This window comes from Garra rufa, chromosome 22 (assembly GCF_049309525.1).
Source record: "Garra rufa chromosome 22, GarRuf1.0, whole genome shotgun sequence".
Classification (NCBI taxonomy): Eukaryota; Metazoa; Chordata; class Actinopteri; order Cypriniformes; family Cyprinidae; genus Garra; species Garra rufa.
In genome coordinates, this window is record NC_133382.1 from 20,751,737 (window position 1) to 20,771,918 (window position 20,182).

Here is a 20,182-nt window from a genome sequence, read left to right on the forward strand (position 1 = left end):
CTTTCCAAACACATTTATTGGGCCGATAACATTAATCAAACACAGTGTATGACCATTGTAAACAATGAAACAGAAAAAAAGGCATCAGCTCTGCTCCAGAAAGTGCGCCAAGCGTAAAATATTCAACTTTTTTCATTTATTTTCCCTCTGATATTATTTCTTTTTTTAAATGTTTATTTGTATCTTTACATATTCATTTTCAGCATGAATATTAAATAATTATATTTACAAGGCCAAGACACGTTTTTTTTTTCACAGACATCACCCCATAGTCGTCTTTATGATGTTTTTTTTTTTTTTTTTTTGTCTTGACAATAAACCTGCAAGGCTGCCTCTCCACCCTCTCCACAGCGTGAGCGAGAATAAAGATTGAGAATGCAGTTATGTTTCAAGGATGTTTCTGTATCGGTAGGGTGGTTCAATGTCCTGTCCCTTTTTCCCAGATTGGTAGCAAGTTGTCCATATGTACAAAGGCTAAAAACATTCAGTTCCATTTGTGAAGAGCCTATGAAATAAATGTTATATATTTTTTGTGTTTTTCCCAAAAAAAGGTATCAAAACATTTGTGTTGTTATAACTGCATGTCACTAGTTTTGATTGGATGTATGAAATTGGATCGCTTTGCCAACAGTGCAAAGTCTCTTCTTGCTGGGGTTTGTTTTTTTTCTTTACAACATCATGACTGTATCTGGCAGGACATATGTCAGTCTTCATTCTGTACTGATCCATGAGCATTCCTCTTCGTTCTTTTTCATGTTGTTAGTGTTCTTGGGCTGATCCGTGTCCTGGCTCTATTTCAGCAGCCATTCGTTCACTGTAAAGGGAAAAATACAGTATTATGTTTATTATCACACCACTTCATATCACACATTTTTAAAACCTTTTGTATAAAATGCCAAATTACCTTTTCTGAACAATCAATCACCTTATTGGAAGTTAAAATCAATACAAATTAATGTTAACTGGTAAGAGGAGCATACATTTTGAGAAAAACGTTCCAGAATTTTTCTCCATATACTGGACTTCTATGGAAGCCAATGCGTTCAAGGTCCAAATTCTAGTTTTGACACAGCTTCAAAGGGCCCTACACTATCCCAGCCAACAAATAAAGGTCTTAAATAAAACTCCTGGAATGTTTTCCTTAAAAAATCTTAAATTCTTTTTGACTGAAGAAAGAGACAAAAAAAAATCTTGGATGACATGGGGGTGACATTTAACATTTACAGATAAGGATATAAAACATAAGTTATGTCTACATTAAAGTTTTTCTCAGTTGCTTTAGTACATTTCTCAGGTCCCAACTGAAATTCTCAAAACAACTTGTTCAAACTTCACATCATTTAGTCATTCGTGCACATCATAAAAGCAATTTCTCATACTTTTGAACAAATTGCCAATGCTTTGGTACATTGATTTTGTACAACTGTCTGCTGTTTCCTACAATATTAATTGCTTATGTCATGTTGATGAAAATATATTATATTGTTTGTGTTAAATAGTCTTCAAAACATCTATGTATTAGTTAACTGCATAAGCCATTAAATGCTAAATGCTTGAACTAGTTCTCATAAACTTTCAAGCATATTTTATATACCTTTCTGTTTGACGTCTTTTTGTAAATGTGTCCTGATTTAATGAATTGCATAGCTGATTTCTTAATTTTACTAATGAATGGGAATGTAAAGTGTTAGATCAACCAGTTTTTTAAAATAGCTCAGAGGTGTACTCCTTCAGTTATGTGACCCTGGACCACAAAACCAGTCTTTTAAGTAGCACGGGTATATTTGTAACAATAGCCAAAAATACATTGCAATTGCAAATCTCGAAAGTAAAAAGCGAGAACACATTCCAGGGCTCTACACTTACTTTTCTTGTGAGGAGCACTTGTGCTTCTAACTTAAAAAATTTAGGAGCACATTCTAAACAATAATCGAAAAATCTTATAAAAAATTTCTTATAAAAAAACCATCTCAATACATTTTTACAGCTCCTCTTTTAGGAGCTCTGTCAAGGTCGATTTGGCCCGTCTAATTAATATTCATGAGCCTCTCTTCTGATTGGCCTGTTGTTTTCTGAGTGATGCACGGCCAGGCCAAGAGATCAAGAGCCGTGTTTCCACTGTCGGGCCAAAAGCGGGCGTGCTAGTGCGTGCCAGAGCCAGTCGCGTTTCCACTGTCACTTCCGGGGCCTGATCGTGCCTCGTCGGTGCTTCCTCAGGGCCAATGGCCCGGGTTTTTCGGCCCGACGAAAACCTTGGGCCAATGCGGGCCAGCCGGGGCTTGAGGCGTGGTCAAAGTGAAAGGCGGAGTGTGTCTGCGGTAAGATGCGCATTTCGCTGTATTACTAATACAGGGCACTTCTATGTATTTGGGCCGATGACAATACACAACGCCAGTTTGACTGCGTCTGCAGAAACAAAGACGTGATAAAATACATCGTTGCTGGACTCGCAAAGCTAAATATCCAGCGCACCACAATGCAAGTTCTGATGTATAAGTTTATTTACATCGTCCAAAAAAACCCACAGAAACTCACCAACACACCTTGATAAATTGTTAATATACAGTCTTTTAAGTAGCACGGGTATATTTGTAACAATAGCCAAAAATACATTGTAGCCTATGGGTCAAAATTATTGATTTTACTTTTATGGCAAATTAAATACATTTAGTAAATATTAAGTAAAGATCATGTTTCATGAAGATATTTTGTAAATGTTCTACCGAAAAGAAACTTACGTTTTGATAACACGCATAGTAAAAAAACTTCAAAGGTGGTTTTCAGATTTTCCAGAGATTCCAGATATTTTCCAGATATTGTCCTTATTCACAGTTTTCAGATGATATATAAATCTCAATTTAAAAAAAAATACCCTCATGACTAGTTTTGTGTGTTCGTCACATATATACATTGAGCACAAAACAATATTATAACTTCTAACAATGGAAGAACAAACAGGGTCAACACTCGGGGAAAAAGAGACATAAGGTTGTGTAATAAAAAGAGTAGGGAGGCAAAACAGAGTATGAGGTAGAAAAGGCCATAAAAATGAATGACGCAATGAATCGATTTTAAAAAAGGTGCATCGGATACATGTTGGCATTTGTGTCGCAATGCATCATTTCTAACCGATTTATTTATATATAATTCTTAGATGCGCTATACTTTTATTATTTAAAAAGTAATGAGAGATGACTGATAGTGAATGATTTGCAGATCCCGAGTACCACTGGTAAAGTCTAATCTTGTAAAATGTGGGGTAAGTACTGCCTCTCCATAGTATACACAAAGTATGTGCAATTGCAAATCTCGAAAGTAAAAAGCGAGAACACATTCCAGGGCTCTACACTTACTTTTCTTGTGAGGAGCACTTGTGCTTCTAACTTAAAAAATTTAGGAGCACATTCTAAACAATAATCGAAAAATCTTATAAAAAATTTCTTATAAAAAAACCATCTCAATACATTTTTACAGCTCCTCTTTTAGGAGCTCTGTCAAGGTCGATTTGGCCCGTCTAATTAATATTCATGAGCCTCTCTTCTGATTGGCCTGTTGTTTTCTGAGTGATGCACGGCCAGGCCAAGAGATCAAGAGCCGTGTTTCCACTGTCGGGCCAAAAGCGGGCGTGCTAGTGCGTGCCAGAGCCAGTCGCGTTTCCACTGTCACTTCCGGGGCCTGATCGTGCCTCGTCGGTGCTTCCTCAGGGCCAATGGCCCGGGTTTTTCGGCCCGACGAAAACCTTGGGCCAATGCGGGCCAGCCGGGGCTTGAGGCGTGGTCAAAGTGAAAGGCGGAGTGTGTCTGCGGTAAGATGCGCATTTCGCTGTATTACTAATACAGGGCACTTCTATGTATTTGGGCCGATGACAATACACAACGCCAGTTTGACTGCGTCTGCAGAAACAAAGACGTGATAAAATACATCGTTGCTGGACTCGCAAAGCTAAATATCCAGCGCACCACAATGCAAGTTCTGATGTATAAGTTTATTTACATCGTCCAAAAAAACCCACAGAAACTCACCAACACACCTTGATAAATTGTTAATATACACTGTACCTGTATCTGTACCTAAATAAAAGCATACAAAATTATACTAGAAGTACAACTGTAGTTATTTTTTGCAGTAGTGTGTAGATAATATGCAACATTTAGTTGATTATAATACAAAGTTAGACGAAAGACTTGTGTGTCGGTCATAAAAACAAAGCTTCTTTTCAAGTGATTTATTAATGTAATATATTACAAATATTGCTGCTGCATAAACAACTGTTGCAGACATGCAGAGCACTTCTTGCATTAGAACAGACATCACCAACATTAGCATTTCTGCATTCGCTGTATCCGGCTTCCACGTCGCTTTATTGTTCTTTTTCGCCTTGCAGCTAATATAAGCTTTCGCCGTAAACGCTGCTGAGCCTCCGTCTTCGCATCTTGTTTTCGCTGCCTCATCTTCCACCAAGAAAACACCGCTTCGGCTCTCTTCCTTCGATAATCACACTACGGTGACTTACTTTCAATCTCCCCGCTGAAAGGGGAGAGGTTTCGTGACGTTTGATTCAAAGAGGTGTGTAAAGGGCGGGCTTTAGGTTTGCGCAGCGAGGCTACTGGCTCGATAGTGGAAAAGCAGCTTACTTTTGGTCTTGGTGCTTGCGACTCGAGGCCATTGGCCCCGCCCGGCACGCTCTTAGCACTGGCTCACACTGGCCCGACAGTGGAAAAGCGGCTAAGGAGTTCATCACTATCTGCGCTGAACCGCAGATCGTTCGGCATCCATAGACTGACCAGCGTTTTCTCGTGTTGTTGTTGCTTAGCAATGACTGAAGACGGTGACTGAGTAGATCGGGCGTCGCATTTTTACGGAAGTCACAGCGGCTCGTCAAAAGGCAGAGCTACTTTATACAGGCTGTATGCATTTTACTGAGGATTGACTGTTTTGAAACTTATATGGTAGTTACATAGCCCCTAGACCTCAGTTATCCTGAAAAAAGCCAGGAAATTTCGGTTTTGACAATATGGGACCTTTAAGGTGATTTACAGGGGAATTTTGATTTAACCTTTGTTTTCATATGTTTAATGAGGCTCAGAGGTGGCAGGAGGGCAATCAAATTCCTAAATTCATGTTGAGATTAAGGTTTTAAATCTAAAATTTTGAATACAGAAATATTAAAGATTTAAATAACTGCCAGCAGGTGGCGGCAAGACACTGATTTAATTACTGAATCATATCATTCATTTGATTTGTTCGAACGATGGTCCATTCAGGAATAAAGCAAGTGAGTCTTTATGGATGGGAAATTGAATCATTTCACTAGATTCGTTTAAAAAGCAGGTTTCATTCATAAACGAAACACCGCTGTGTCTGAGTGGAAATGCGCAGCAACTCAGTTGTGACTTGTTTCAGACTACTTTTGATGGCAAAATAGAGCAAAATCAGACAACAGTGTTATAAGTCACTTAATATTAACTTCTTTTTTTATTTAACTGCTGTATTAAATATCTCATTTACAAACTCCCTTAAAAATTATTCAAAGCTTAGTTCGCGACATCACAAAGCTCTATTATAATCGACGACACTGTCTATACTGCACAATCAGTCTTTTATTTACACTCTCTCTACACTTTATATATGAAAGGATTCGTGAGATATGTCTGTGATACATTACTCAACGTTGCAAAAACACGTCGAAACCTTTAAAGCTCCCCTAAGCGCAAACACAAATATGTTGATCGGGTCAGTCACACGTGGTGCTCCTAAATATTATTTCACAGTCGCACGCAGTAATTTTTAGTCGCAAATGCGAGTGAAATGGTCGCACTGTAGAGCCCTGCAATCAAAAGCGATTTCAGTGCCCCACATATTAATATTTTTTTTCCTCTGATCTTGTATTTATTCCCTTTAGGGGTTCTATAGTACGTAATTTTCTTTCCAAATACAATATTCAATTTGGGCACATCTCTAATCTGTACCATATTGAATTGCATAGCATCATCATTTTTTTCCTATTGCATTGAATAGCATCACACTGCATCGTAATAGGGATGTATCTCAGGCTGTAATGATTGTTCGATTCTATTAGAGCAGTAGTTCCCAACTACACTGCACATTCTGCATCTCTCCTTTGTCTGACACAACCATTTCAGGTCTTGGAGTTGATTTAAGGAGACGTGGAAAACATGAAGTATTGGGGGGCCTCCAGGAACATGGTTGGGAACCACTGCATTAGAGTATTCGATTGCATTTTGCCCATGACGAGTAATTGGCAAAATACAGGAAGTGACGCATTCCACATATTAAACCCATTTTAAAATCATAATGCTATTAAGATTCAATTAACTAATATATGAGTTGCAGGTTTAATATATGCACTTTAATTGTTTACATGCGCGTAGGTTAAGTATGTGTGTCTCAGAGCGGCTCCGTTCACATTAAATGCTGCTACACAAACTGTGATGATTCACATGTGTGGACTGTCTCAAACTAAATCTCTGCCAGTTGTTGTGAGTTTGGGTTTATTATAACGTTCATCTGGGAACGCAATGTGTGCCATTTCATCAGATTTGTAAGGCAAATAATTTATAAACCTACGCAAGCACAGGAGAATACATCGATATCTTAATATCATCGCAATTTCAAAATGTTTAAACCCTCACCCTGAGTTTACATGTTTCGATGTCCATATATTCAAGTAATTACAGTGGCTGTAGCTTTTCTATCATAAAGAAATGGCCAAATATTAAAGATTAAGTGGACATTTGAATTAAATGCTGCCGTGTCCATATTAAACAAGGATTAGATTGCTCAGTAAAGTGTAAAAACAATCGTCAGGCTGTTGGCGCCCACTGCAGGCATTTGTTATAATGCGTAATGCACATTAGCTCAGTTGTTTATCATTCATTATGTATTTAAACAGTTTTGTTCAATAAAACCATATGATTACTTGCTTTTGATACTAGTTAAACTAATTATTATTTCCTCATTGCTATTATATATGTATTTTAAGTCATTTTAAAGGCTACTGTTCACTTAGGTCTATTATTACCAAAATAATTGTTAGTGACAGTCCAAGGCAAATCGTATTGCATCGCATCACATCACATCAGTAGCTGCTTCATATGTATCTTTAATGTATCGGATTGTTGGCTGTGTATCAGTATATATGTATCGCATCAGCCTCCGTTACAGAGATGCACATCCCTAACACACACACACACACGGATAAACTGTTTATATTTACATGTGTGTATCTTGTCTTTCTTTTCTCTGTATATCACCATGACATTGTACTTGTTGTCAGACCACCAATAAAAGAGTAACTGTCTAGTATCTTGCAATCAATATCACATACAGTAATGTGTAAATGTGTACTGTTGAAATTGATATGCCACACAGAAAAAGTGCAGCATTGTGCCTTTTCAATTACTGTCATGAAAACCATAACCATAGTTTACATCAGGAAATACAGAGTACACTGTTATTGACAACCTGGCTAACCATTTGACTATATTGTATCTTGTTTGTGAACAATGACACACTGACTTGTCATTTTGATGGCACTGTTGTGTCCATTGACAAATGCTTTTGAGAGATGAACTAAGAATTATGAGCAAGTTACAGGCATTTGCAGGAAACCTATTGTGTGGTGCTGTTTGTACAAATTGTTTGGAGAAATGCACTTACTGGTTTGCAGATGTTAAGGATGATTCGAGAAAGCGACTGAGGAAAAACTGTAAACAAGGCAAGCTGAGATAAACTCAGTGTGCGAGTTTTATGAGTTTGAAGTGCTCGATACAAAAGCATGTCCACAATTTGGATTGTGCAGTTTTCCCTCAGCAGTGTACTCTGACGCATTTGCAAAATCAAATGATCAATATATACAGTATAGTCTCACTTTGTTTGAAGATAATCAATTTCAGACTTTTTTTTCAAGCTCTAGCTCCTGTTCTGTACAACTGTGTTCATGTTCATTGTGCAGTTTCTCAGAATTATAATTTTCCCTTGCACCCTGAATATCACACCACCTCAAGCTAAAATTTAACATTCAATTAGCCTGCAGACACCTCACAGTGCTAGCTACAAAAGGATACGTCTCTCTGGTTAAGATACATGACCTCAGATGCCTTACCAACACTAATTAAATGCCTCTATCCGTTCCTTCTCCTCCAAGATATTTACATCTTTTTAACAACTCAAATGTAATAAAAGGAAGGAACCTTTTTTTGTATCGCTCATTTGCCCGCTGGTGTGGTAAATCCAACCTCTCAAACAAGTGCGGCACGATTCATCACTTCACTGCTGTATCGAGAGTACACGCGAATTCTCCGTAATGAAATTTTGCGATAAGAGCAGGCTCAATAAAAGAGCCTTCTTTTCCTTGTACATGATGCTTTAGTGCTGAAACAATTTACAACGGCATCTCAGGCATTTTGGTAGAAACACAAACACATCTTAAGATGCCTATGGCTCTCCAAGCAAGCAGACTGCTCCGTTACTGAGATTCCTACACCTCTTATACAAGCTCACTCAATAAATGATGCATGGTCAAGAGAAGATTACCAGTAATTATCCAAACACTTTTAACAGGATGACAGAAAAACCAGTTATTTATAACCAGCAGGAATTATAAGGTTGTTACATGATGGTAAATATTGGCTCATAAACTACTGCATAATTCATTTCACTCATCTAATATGTACAAAATGCATGCTTATGTGCTCATGTTTTTGAGTGTTTTATAACAGTACAACATACCTTAAATCACATTGGCTGTATTACGAAACCTAGTGAGCAATCTGGTTGTCTCTACTGCCTACCTAGGTGGTCATGGATCCTCATAAATCTTTTATGAAGGTGTTGCAATTATTTCTTATGAATAAACAAACATAGCTTGATTTTACATATCACCGAACATTTCAAAATGTCAAAAATGTGAAAAGTGAGGAAAATAAAGGAAAAGTCATTCATTATCGATGAACTTTTTCAATAGTCACCTGGAAACCTGGAAGTTTGTTCATTATAACCAACAATGATGTTATTCTGCCTTGGATTCTGTGTTGTTTTAAAGACTTAAATGATGAAAGCTGTAGAAACACTTTTAGTTTTGTCATGTGCTGGTTTAGTCCAGTGTTGTTTTCGTCAACGATGACGATGACGAAATCATTTCGTTGACGCCACTTTTTTTCATGACGATAACGAGACGATGACGAGATAAAAAAATGGCTCGTTGATGACTAAAACATGACGAGACGTGTGTGAGTTTTCGTTGACGAGACGAGAATAGACGAAAATGTTAGTGGGTGGTCCGTCAGACGTTTAAAATGCATGACATTTCCGCTTATTGTGCATGCCAATTAAAACTTAAAAAGTATCTGACGCTATGGCAAGCCGTTTTAGCATTAAATACTCTTTGCTATACTAGTATGGCAAGCCGTTTTAGCATTCCATCCTTGTTTGTCTTTTATGTTCTAAAACATTCCTTCATTATTGTAATTATTGGTGAAAATAGTCGATCCGGAAGCTCACATTGTGTTGAACTATAGATCTGCTATTTTCAGAACTTATAAGTGACACTACCCAACAGCAAAATATTTACTGACCTACATTAATTTGTTAAAAGTAGTGTTGTTTTTGGCGGCCGATTTTCATTTTAGTTTTAGTCTAGTCTTTGTGTGAACCTGATATTTTAGTTTTTATTAGTTTTAGTCAAGTTCATACACCTTTTAGTCTAGTCAAGTTTTAGTCGACTAAAAGTCTGAGCATTTTAGTCTTATTTTAGTCAGAATTACCCATGACTATTTTAGTCTAGTTTTAGTCGACGAAAACGAATGACATTTTAGTCTAGTTTTAGTCGACGAAAACTGATTATATTTAGTCTATTTTTAGTAATGCAATTTTATTTAACCCAGTCAATATAGTATAAGTACCTAGTAGTATAGACAAAACCAAAGTTTTCTTTTAGCCAAACCCATTTCAAACAAGGTTCTTATTATATTTTTGTTACCTTATAGGCTGAAAAATGCATCCATTGCAGAAGATGCTCTAATTTTAATTTACAACATTTATTTTACCTACCAAACATGTTAGAAGTACACACACATAAATTGAAAAACATTTAATAAAAACAATAAATAAAATAGCATCACATGACAATGTCAGAAAAAAAAGAGAAACAAGGTTTGAATGGTCAAGCTACAATTTACTAAAAATTAGTGATGTGACGTTCGACACTCGAAGCTTCGAATATTAATCAACTTAACAATATTCTTAATTTACTTGATCGTCTATGCATACAAGAATCTTTTGTACTTTTTTTTTTTTTTTTTTTAAGTTTATTTTCAGATTAATTCATTTATACCTTCTGTAAGTACAATATTTCTTATGGTTTTCTTAGCATAAATGTATTTATTTTATGAAATTGTCCAAAAATTGCTTGGACATCTGGGATGCAAAAGAAACGTTTTCCACCTTTGACCACAAGATGTCATTAGTGTACAACGTGTTGAAAAGCTTCGAGTAATGAACCTTTTTAGATACAGTTGATCCCTTTGGTGCTTCGAAAAGCTTCATTTTCCTATCACTACTAAAAAGTAGAAAAAAATGTATGTGTTCTTCCTCCTTTTTCCCCCAAATATGAACCCTATCTGGCCGGCCATTGGTCCCTTTATCTGTGTCAGACTTAACTTTGTTTGTGGGCGTCTTCTAGATAATGCAGCGAGTGGAGCTTGAGGGAGTGACGTCGCCTGCGGTTTAGGCTAGAAGGGATACAGCTCTGGCTACTGGGCATGCGCACATCAATCTAACGTTATAACATTTCGTTTCGTCTCGTTTTCGTCAACGAAAATAAAAGAGACATTTTAGCATAGTTTTTATTTTGTAAACAACATTTAGTCTCGTTTTTATTCATCAACGATATTTCATAATACATTTTATATAGTCATCGTCACATGACCAGCATTTTCGTTTCGTCTCGTTTTCGTCACGTGATAAAGGTTCATTGACGATGATAATTAGTCATAATTTTCGTTGACGAAAGCAACACTAGTTAAAAGACTAATTTTTTCCCTTTTTTTGACTAAAACTAGACTAAAACCTTTTTGACTTTTCGTCGACTAAAACTAGACTAAAACCTTTTTTGACTTTTCGTCGACTAAAATTGGACTAAAACTATCACATATAGAAGTGACTAAAATTTGACTAAAACTAAGAAGCATTTTAGTCGATAAGACTAAGACTAAATCTAAGATGGTTGTCAAAAACAACACTGGTTTAGTCTCTAATTCAAAGCGGGCTGACAGAGACACTGACCTCGGTACTGCAACTTCTGTGCCCTGTTGTTTGGGCAGTCCTTGCCCTGCATGCTGAAGTTGATGTTGGTGCGGATACAGCGGTTGTTCAGAGGCTGTACTGGGCGCACGTTGTCACTCATGCTGAGGAATATCTGCGAGGGCTGGTTCTGACTTAGCAGTCGCATGGAGTGCATCTGTAAGGAGGACACAGACAGAGCAGACGTTTTACATCGACTCTCTGATGGCAGGTCAGGCAATTATCGCACAGTCAATCCAATCCTAACAGACCCGCATCAAAAAGCATCTGGGGAGCTGCGTGAGAGTGTCATTCAAGAACAGATTATATTACGTGTCATCAAAACAGCGTATCTGCAGGGTCAAAAGTGACGCATTCTGCCTTAAAGCAGCATGCCGTTAACTGAATCCATAAAAATTGATTCTTGGATCAAGTAAATAACGCTGAAAGATTTACTTGATTATTCTATTTGTTTGTTTACGTGGTGTTCTGGAGTTCTAACAACTTTCGGTAACTCAAATAATGCATCTTGATGCAGCTTTTCTATTATGATAATCTGTTTTTTAAGTCCTTAAGCAGAGCTGATGACATTTTTACATTGAAAAATGGTTTTGTTGTTCAGTCTGATTTGTTCTTTTCTTAGCATGCACTTGGGCATGAATAATTAATATGGTTGCATTGTGTGACTGTTTGCTAGTTTTATTTACACTGATGTTGTCTGGATGTGTTTGTTCCTTCACTTAAAATGATCAGGTAGTTGTTGCTCTTGTCATGTTTCATGGAGTCTTGCTGTCTTTTATTTCATGATTTTTGTGGTAGTACATCGACAATCGTAGAACTTTAAGTTCTTAAAACTTTAGTACTCAAAGGAATAGTTCACCCAAAAATGAAAATTATGTCATTAATTACTCACCTTAATGTCCTTCCAAACATGTAAATCCTTTGTTCATCTTTGTAACACAAATAAAGATACTTTTTTCATGAAATCTGAAAGCTTTCTGACCCTGCATAGACGGCAAGCAACTGACACGCCCAAGGCCCAAAAAGGTATTAAGGACATCTTTGAAATAGTCCATGTGACATCAGGGGGCAGTTGTTCAAAAAGCTTAATCTGGATCAGAATGATCTGGATTTGCAAATCCCATGTGTTGCTATCTAGGTTCAGGTACTGTAAGCCATCTTACTTTTGTGCCAATTTTTCATAGCAAAATAGGATTGGATCAGCCTGATTCAGATACACACTTGTTCAGATTTCCAAATCTGGATTACTACTACTAAAGGGACATGGTGATGGAATAAAAAAAAGCCTTTCTAGTTTTGCATTGCATTTACACAAATAACTACTTCTAACTGGTCCATCTCTGATGATTGTGCCAATTTAGTTTACAATCAGTGATTAAATTATTTTTTTTAATTAAATATAGTATTTTTGTTTGATATTGACAGCTGATTGGGGATATTACATTTTGGGGATTTTTGGACCAGTAATATTAAAATGTTAGTTTCTGAAATCCACCCTTCTGCCAAGATCAGAATAATCTTTATTTTTTTATTTTTTAATCAAAAGTATCCCAATCTTACAAAACATTTTAAATGTCACAAACTGACGGATCTATTCCAGATCAAAACCAAGATTGGATTTTGTGTTGAAATCCGAATAAAGGATCCTTATTTCCCTTTGAACAACCCATTTTCAAAATTTGATCCAATCGCCAAAATTTGATCAGATTACTTTTAAACAACTGGCCCCAGAGGTTCAACCTTAATTTTTTTTAAAGATACAAGAATACTTTTTGTGCGCAAAGAAAAAAATAATGACTTTATTCAACAATTTCCTCTTTTCCATGTCAGGTACATGCGTGTGCATTTCTCCAAAGCTTGCTTCTGCTTGCAAACAAGGTGCAATTTTTGAATAAAGGCATTACTTTAGTTTTCTTTGTGCACAAAAATTATTCTCATAGCTTCATGAAATTAACGATTAATCTCTGATGTCACGTGGACTATTTTATCAATGTCCTTACTACTTTTTTGAACCTTGAATGTGTCAGTTGTGTTTCTGTCTATGCAGACTCAGCCAGCACTGGTATCAAAAATATTTTAATTTGTGTTTCAAAGATGAAGAAGGTCTTACAGGTTTGGAACAACATGAAGGTGAGTAATTAATGACAGAATTTTCATTTTAGGGGGGAGAACTAACTAAACATTACGTAATGTAACTCGAGAAATCCTGTTACAAGGTTTTTAAAAAAAAATATTTTGTAAATGAATTGAATGAAAAAACTCCCTGCAAACTTAGCACAAATGCCTAATTTATTTTAAACAGTGTACACTGTTTTACCTGCATCTTTGTGACGTAAATTGGCTTGTTCATCAGAATCCACGTTGCGGTCTCGTAGCACGGTGGGATTGTCATAGACCCTTCGTAAGTGATAAAACTTGCCGTCTCTGGATAAACTTCCTCGATGTTTAGACCCGCGAGAAGGTAGGCATCATCTACACAAAGAGAGTGAAAAATGTTGCTTATCAATTAAAACTCATCTAGGGAGCACTTTCCAGCCAAAGTCAAACTTCAATATATAAGCAACAAAAGAACGCCTTGAAATAATGTCCAAACAACAACAGCAAAACAGAAAGCAACAGTAGTAACCAAAACATTCTTTATCTTTGCTTGTCAACAGTTCCTTTCAGTATTTATGTGTTGCGTTTGATTGGTTTGGATGAGTGGTGACAGCACATGTTATTTTGACTTCACAATAGCGGGCCGACATGAGATAATGCAGCGCTGAATTTATGAGGAACAGCAATATTGAACCTTCCTTCCACTGACAACAGACAAGTAATAGGTTCTGACTCACGCCAGCCAGAGGAAATAGTTCGTTATTCTCCCTCTATCCCATTGATTACTACTCTATCTCTATCTCCCCGCATGTTTGCCATTCCACTGGCGTCATCGCGCAGAACTTTGATAGCTTTGGTGGCATAAGTAATTCCTTTTGGCTGTGGAGGACGGGGATCTGTTTGAAAAATACATGCACTAGCTCCACTGCCGCTGCAGCGAGGGCTGGTAGTAGTGCGTTTCCAAAGATTCAAGCGGGAACCGAGCGGGAGGCAGGTTGGGGGGGGGGGCTCTGACAGCTGTCAAAGCCTACGCTCCTCTGCCCTCCCCCTGGCAGTGCTGACGAGTCCTCCCTGAGCTCAGCTAGCCTGTGTTCATGCACCGCTGCGGCCTGGGAGACACGCACCAGCCACCAGGGGTCAGAACATTTTATCTATTCATCCGCTCTTTCCCCACCCCTATTAATTCAATTATGAAGGCCTTTTTTCAAAAGTCCCTCTGGTGAGTTAAAGGATAATGCCATGGAACATTTCCACTACACTGCATGTCAGCTTCGGCCGTGAAATATTCCCAAACTAGAAACTGGTGTTAGTTCTCAAGGCTGAATACATTTGCTGCTCAACACCTTTGTCTTTGCTTACACGAGTCTTGTGCCGTCAAACCGCTGCTGTTCATCAATAATTTGCATGAAGGTTTGGCATGAATTACAGAATTAGGGTGTAAAACAACACAGTCCATTACAAAATAGCCTATCACAATGCACTGCAGTTGAAGAGTTTAAAACTAATACTCTAGCACTTTGTGATTTATGGTTTACGGATTTGTCATAAAAGTCAATTATAAATGTTAAAGTGCAGGTCATATGGGTTTTCAAAAAATATATATTTTTGCAGTTTCTAATGTAGCTATTCTATAAACGGTCTGCTTTTTTTAAACTTTTTTTGTCTAAATGGTTCCATAAAGAACCTTTAACATCTGAAGAACCTTCCTGTTTCACATAAGGGTCTTTGTGGTGAAATAAGGTTCTTCAGATTATAAAAAGTTAAGAAAGAGATGGTTCTTTAAAGAACCTTTGACTAAATGGTTCTTTGTGGAACCACAAATGTTTTTTCTGTCATTGCTGTGAAGTACCTTTATTTTTAATAGTATACTTAAAAGTTAAGACACGGAGTGTCTTTTGTCTGTCATTCTTCAGACATTACAGACATTTTTGGTTTACAAACTGTATTGTTACATCAGTCATGTTAGTCACGGCTAACATATCCACCATTATTATTTTGTTAAGTGTTCACAGTTTAGCAGTAGGCATGATTCACTTGCATAAGTGTTAAACAGATTTTTTTTTATGTAAAGGTGCATGCTTTGTCAAAGGTTGTGCTCACTAACTTGCTCAAGTATTCCTTTCTGTACCAATCACAACAGACTTGGCCAGCTGACCAATCAAAGCAGAGCAGGCTTATGGAAGTGAGGGTTTTCAGACATAACTGCCTCAAATGAACCCTTTCGAAATCATTGAGAAATGACTCTAACATTAAATATATATTCTGAGAAAATTATGATGTTTTCTGACCTTAGATGCATTTAAACCTATAGTAGGGGACTCCAGCACAATATTAGGACACTTTAAAATACCATATGACCTGCTCTTTAAATGTATTTTTGTGGGCCTGGAAGTCAGCATCCCCTGGGTTCCCTCAATAAAAAGCCAGTTGGATCTTTTCATTGGGTTTTGGATTATTGCAGAAAATAAGCTTCGCGACCAACTAAAGTGTATTATTCTTACTCAAATTAACTCAGATTTAAGTTTGAAGCCTAAATGCAATCTCCAGAAGTAAAAACTAAAAGCTATGTTTGAACCACACCATGACATGACTTGAATGTTACAAAATCACCTTCTCTAATTAGGGCTTGGTAAAAAAAGTTAACAAAAGGAGCATTTTATACCATCCATGAATCGCAATAAGCTTTGTGCTTTGTTACTTTTGATATGAAACAAGGTCTCAGATGTTAAATTCTTTAACATTTTATTACAGTATTCAAACAATAAATGCTGTTTTGGCGCTGTTTACTATGGAGATTACTGTAACGCCTTAGTTCAAGTGAAGTGGAAGCGCATGTAAACTGATCATCTGCTCTGCTTCAACTAGTTTCAGAACAAAACAAACATGAATAAACATCCAAAAGGTATGTTTCAGAGTGAGTACAAATTACAGAATTGTTTAATTAGTGTTTAAAAAAAAAACGGCTTGTAAACAATGTCATGCAACGTCATATTTACCTCAGAAAAAACATATTTGGTAACCATACATTCATTAGTCTGCTAGAAAAAATAACTGTAGAGAGAAGCATTTTGCTAAATATATGCACCATTTAACATAAAAAAATATAATTTATGTTCTTCAATGCTTAATGTATGTTTGAATAAATCTGTTTTTTTGATGACAGCCACCATTTAAATGTTCATGAGTCAAAGACAAAAAAAAAGTTTAAGCATAAAAACAATGTGATACTGCTTTTAATTGTTGTTTTTTTTTTTTTTTTCATTTTTTTGGAGTAGAAATATAATTATGTAATTGTTTTATTATAAAAACTTGAATCTTTGTATATAAATCAGTTCATTTTATCATTTCAATATTATAGTAATGTAGTATTAATTGACTCTCATGTATATTTTACATGAGATTTATTTTCATTGAGGAAATTTGGCATGTACTGTGCATGATATATATCCAAAATAATCTATATCGAACCTGAAATCAAATAGCAAGCTTGTAAATCAAATCAAATTAAGAAATGTGTATCAAAACACACACACAAAAATTTGGACAACTTTAAAATCTTAAAATCTACAAGTTGAAATAGAAATCAAGCAGCTAACAAAATACAATTTATCTTGTGGCATCCAATTTGGACAAAAACTCTGGTAGCGATACTTTTATGCTTACTTCATGTTCAGACAGGCAGCAAAACTTTTTTGTTTTGGTGTATCTGACTCAAATGAAAATGTGACTTTACCATTAAATATATTACTTTTTAAAAAATAAATTAAATTAAATAAATGCAGCCTTGTAAGCAAAAGAGACTTACAAACTAGGTGGTTTAAAATCTGATTATAATGTGTATCAGTCTAAAAGGTCAAATGTGATTTCAAGTAGGGATTTGACATATTAGGCACAATATTGTGTCTGAATGCACTCAATTCACCTCAATCTTGCCTACGTGATAATCACTAAATGAGTCAGCGGTTTTAGACACATGAATGCGTAACATTCCTCTGTAATTTATTTTCTCATGAGTCAGCACCGCCTCGAGAGGTCATGATAAACATAAGCAGACGCAATATCTCCAGTTTTCTTTACCAACAGCCACCCTCAGATCTCACAGTGATGCTTACATCCTTTCTCTAGCAACTGATAAAGATACACCTGATATTGACTCAGACTATATGGTCTGAACAAACTGATATGATTTCATCACATGCAAAATGTCAATACAACTGATTGCATTTGAAAACCAAAATGGATATTGCGTCAAATGGTCAACAACATATCTTTTTTCTACTTACTCTTATATGTTATTCTTGTGATGGTGTCTCTGTTCAACATCCGATTCAGAAATGAATTTGAAGTCTCGGATATCTGAAATGGAACAGATGTCAAGGGAGGAAGGGCGGACAGTGAAAAACGGATGAGAATGACAGAGTGATAGACAGGAGAGGGAAACAAATAGAAAAGAGGAGCAGGCAGGGAGAAAGAGGGTCGAAGGGAAAGTAAAAAGAAGCAGATAGTTAGTGACAGCTTTATTTCTAAATGGCAGACAACATGACTGAGAAAAAAAATTTAGTTTCTAACGTAAAAAACTCAGGTGCCAGAGTCACGTCTCTTGAAATTTACTTGATCCATTAAGGATCTGAAACAGTTTTTACTTCACTCAGATGCATTGGGATGAACCTTGAACAGTGTTCTGTAATTAAATGACACCTGATAGAACCACTTACGACACACTGACGTGTTCGCAATGAAAAGTTTTTCAAAAATTGTGACTGCTTTTAGCAAGTAAAACAGCATGAATGGAGCCAAAGAGACACAGTTACTGTGCTTTTCTTTGACTCCACTTTACTTGCTAATTTGAGACACTTTCAGTCTAAACGATGTGCCTTGTGACTACAACACAAATCACTTTTCTTTTGACCTCCTCATTGAGTGAACAGAGAAGTCTGAGGCTTAAAAGTCTTAGTCGCATTATTTTGAGACTTTCTGTGATATAACCTGTGGCTACGGCTAGCCATTATCTCTACCAAGAAATAATTAGGCTTGACTACACAGTGCGTGAAAAAAGAATTGCTATTACTTTCTCTCGCAATCAATGTTTTTGCGTTACTAAGAATATTGCCTTTGCAATCCATACAAGTAGCTGTTTATACCACAAACAAAATGGCTGGCTTCTCCATTTTGTGTTCGTCCCTCCCATGATGCATGGTGCATTTTTTTTGGGATCCTTTGCATTCATACTATTTAGACTCAGACGGAGGTCCCACCTGGAGGTGTGACGCCATAACGGGGAACACAGCATGGGGTTCCTCAGAAAATGGCTTTGGGTGACTCATGTCACAGAGAAATAAAAAGTGCAGGGAAATAGGAGTGACAAAGTCACAATGTTCTCAGTCAGATCACTAACAGGGGAGGGCAGTGACCGCAGTATAGTGTGTCTGAATAGCATCAAATGCAGCTCTTGTATTATACAATGAGTCAGTGAAAAATTATCTTGGAAATCAAATAATATAGAAACAACACAGAGACTATAAACTGAGCTCTTGAGAGAAATCGTACAGAACATATGCTGTTTTGAATCAATTGTTTAACTTTTGTCAAAATATCCTTACAGAAAATACCATAATTTCTGCCTAAATACCATATTTAAATATACTAGTACTACTAATAATAAATTCAATTTTTATATTAATTATTGTTATAATTATAATGCTAGGTTCACATCCCATATATATCATGGTTTTACAGTAGTAATAACTTTATCCCTACTTTCTGTCACAACATCATAAACCATCATCCAAATTGTGAAGAACATGTCTGAGGATTTCCTAGTAGCTAGTAACACCTGCTAAACAAACATGTTTCATATGAAAAAATATGGTTATATGTGACCCTGGACCACAAAACCAGTCATAAGTAGCACAGGTACAGTATATTTGTAGCAATAGCCAAAAATACATTGTATGGGTCAAAATGATTGATTTTCTTTTATGCCAAAAATCATTAGGATATTACGTAAAGATCATGTTCCATGAAGATACACTGTTTTGCCAAAAGTATTGGGACACCCTCTTCTAATGAACAGGTTTAACTACTTTAGTAATTTCCATTAGTACAAATCTTAATGTTTAAGTATATAATGATATTCTAGGGAATTGTGTGCTTCTAATTGTAGAGCAACAGTTTGGACACAACCCTTTCCTGTTCTAACATGACAATGCCTCTGTGTATAAAGCAAGGTTCAAATAGAAATGATTGATTCAATCAGTGTGGAAGAACTTGACTGGTCTGCAGAAAGCCAAGTCCTAATCCCATCTGAACACCTCTGGTGTGACTTTAAATACAGACCTTGAGCCAAAATCTCATCGCCAAACACCAATGACTTGTACATACAATATGGACAAAAGTATTGGGACACCCCCTTCTTTAGAACAGAAAAAAGCACTTCCAAAACTGTGGCAACAAAGATGGAAGCATAATTCATGTATTTAAAAATTGTATTTCCATCTCTGTTGCACCAGTTTTGGAAGTGTCTAAAATGACTAGCCATATGTACAAGTCATTAGTGCTTGGCGATGAGTTTTTGGCTCAAGGTCTGCATTTAAAGTCACACCAGAGGTGTTCAGCTAGGATTATGACTTAACTTTATGCAGACCGGTCAAGTTCTGAATCAATCATTTCTATTTGAACCTTGCTTTATACACAGAGGCATTGTCATGTTAGAACAGGAAAGGGTTGTGTCCAAACTGTTGCTCTACAATTAGAAGCACACAAT

General features: G+C 36.5%; 1 protein-coding gene across 1 annotated transcript; it reads right to left on the reverse strand.

Moving 5' to 3' along the window:
- Positions 1-238: 238 nt before the first annotated feature.
- On the reverse strand, positions 239-17,824 carry LOC141297283 (carbonic anhydrase-related protein 10-like). The gene is made up of 4 exons (XM_073827688.1): positions 17,703-17,824; positions 13,640-13,794; positions 11,305-11,479; positions 239-814 (listed from the first exon to the last, which is right to left on the reverse strand). Exons 1-4 carry the CDS (start codon positions 17,740-17,742, stop codon positions 792-794), a joined length of 393 nt encoding a protein of 130 aa, XP_073683789.1. The 5' UTR covers positions 17,743-17,824; the 3' UTR covers positions 239-791.
- Positions 17,825-20,182: the final 2,358 nt, after the last annotated feature.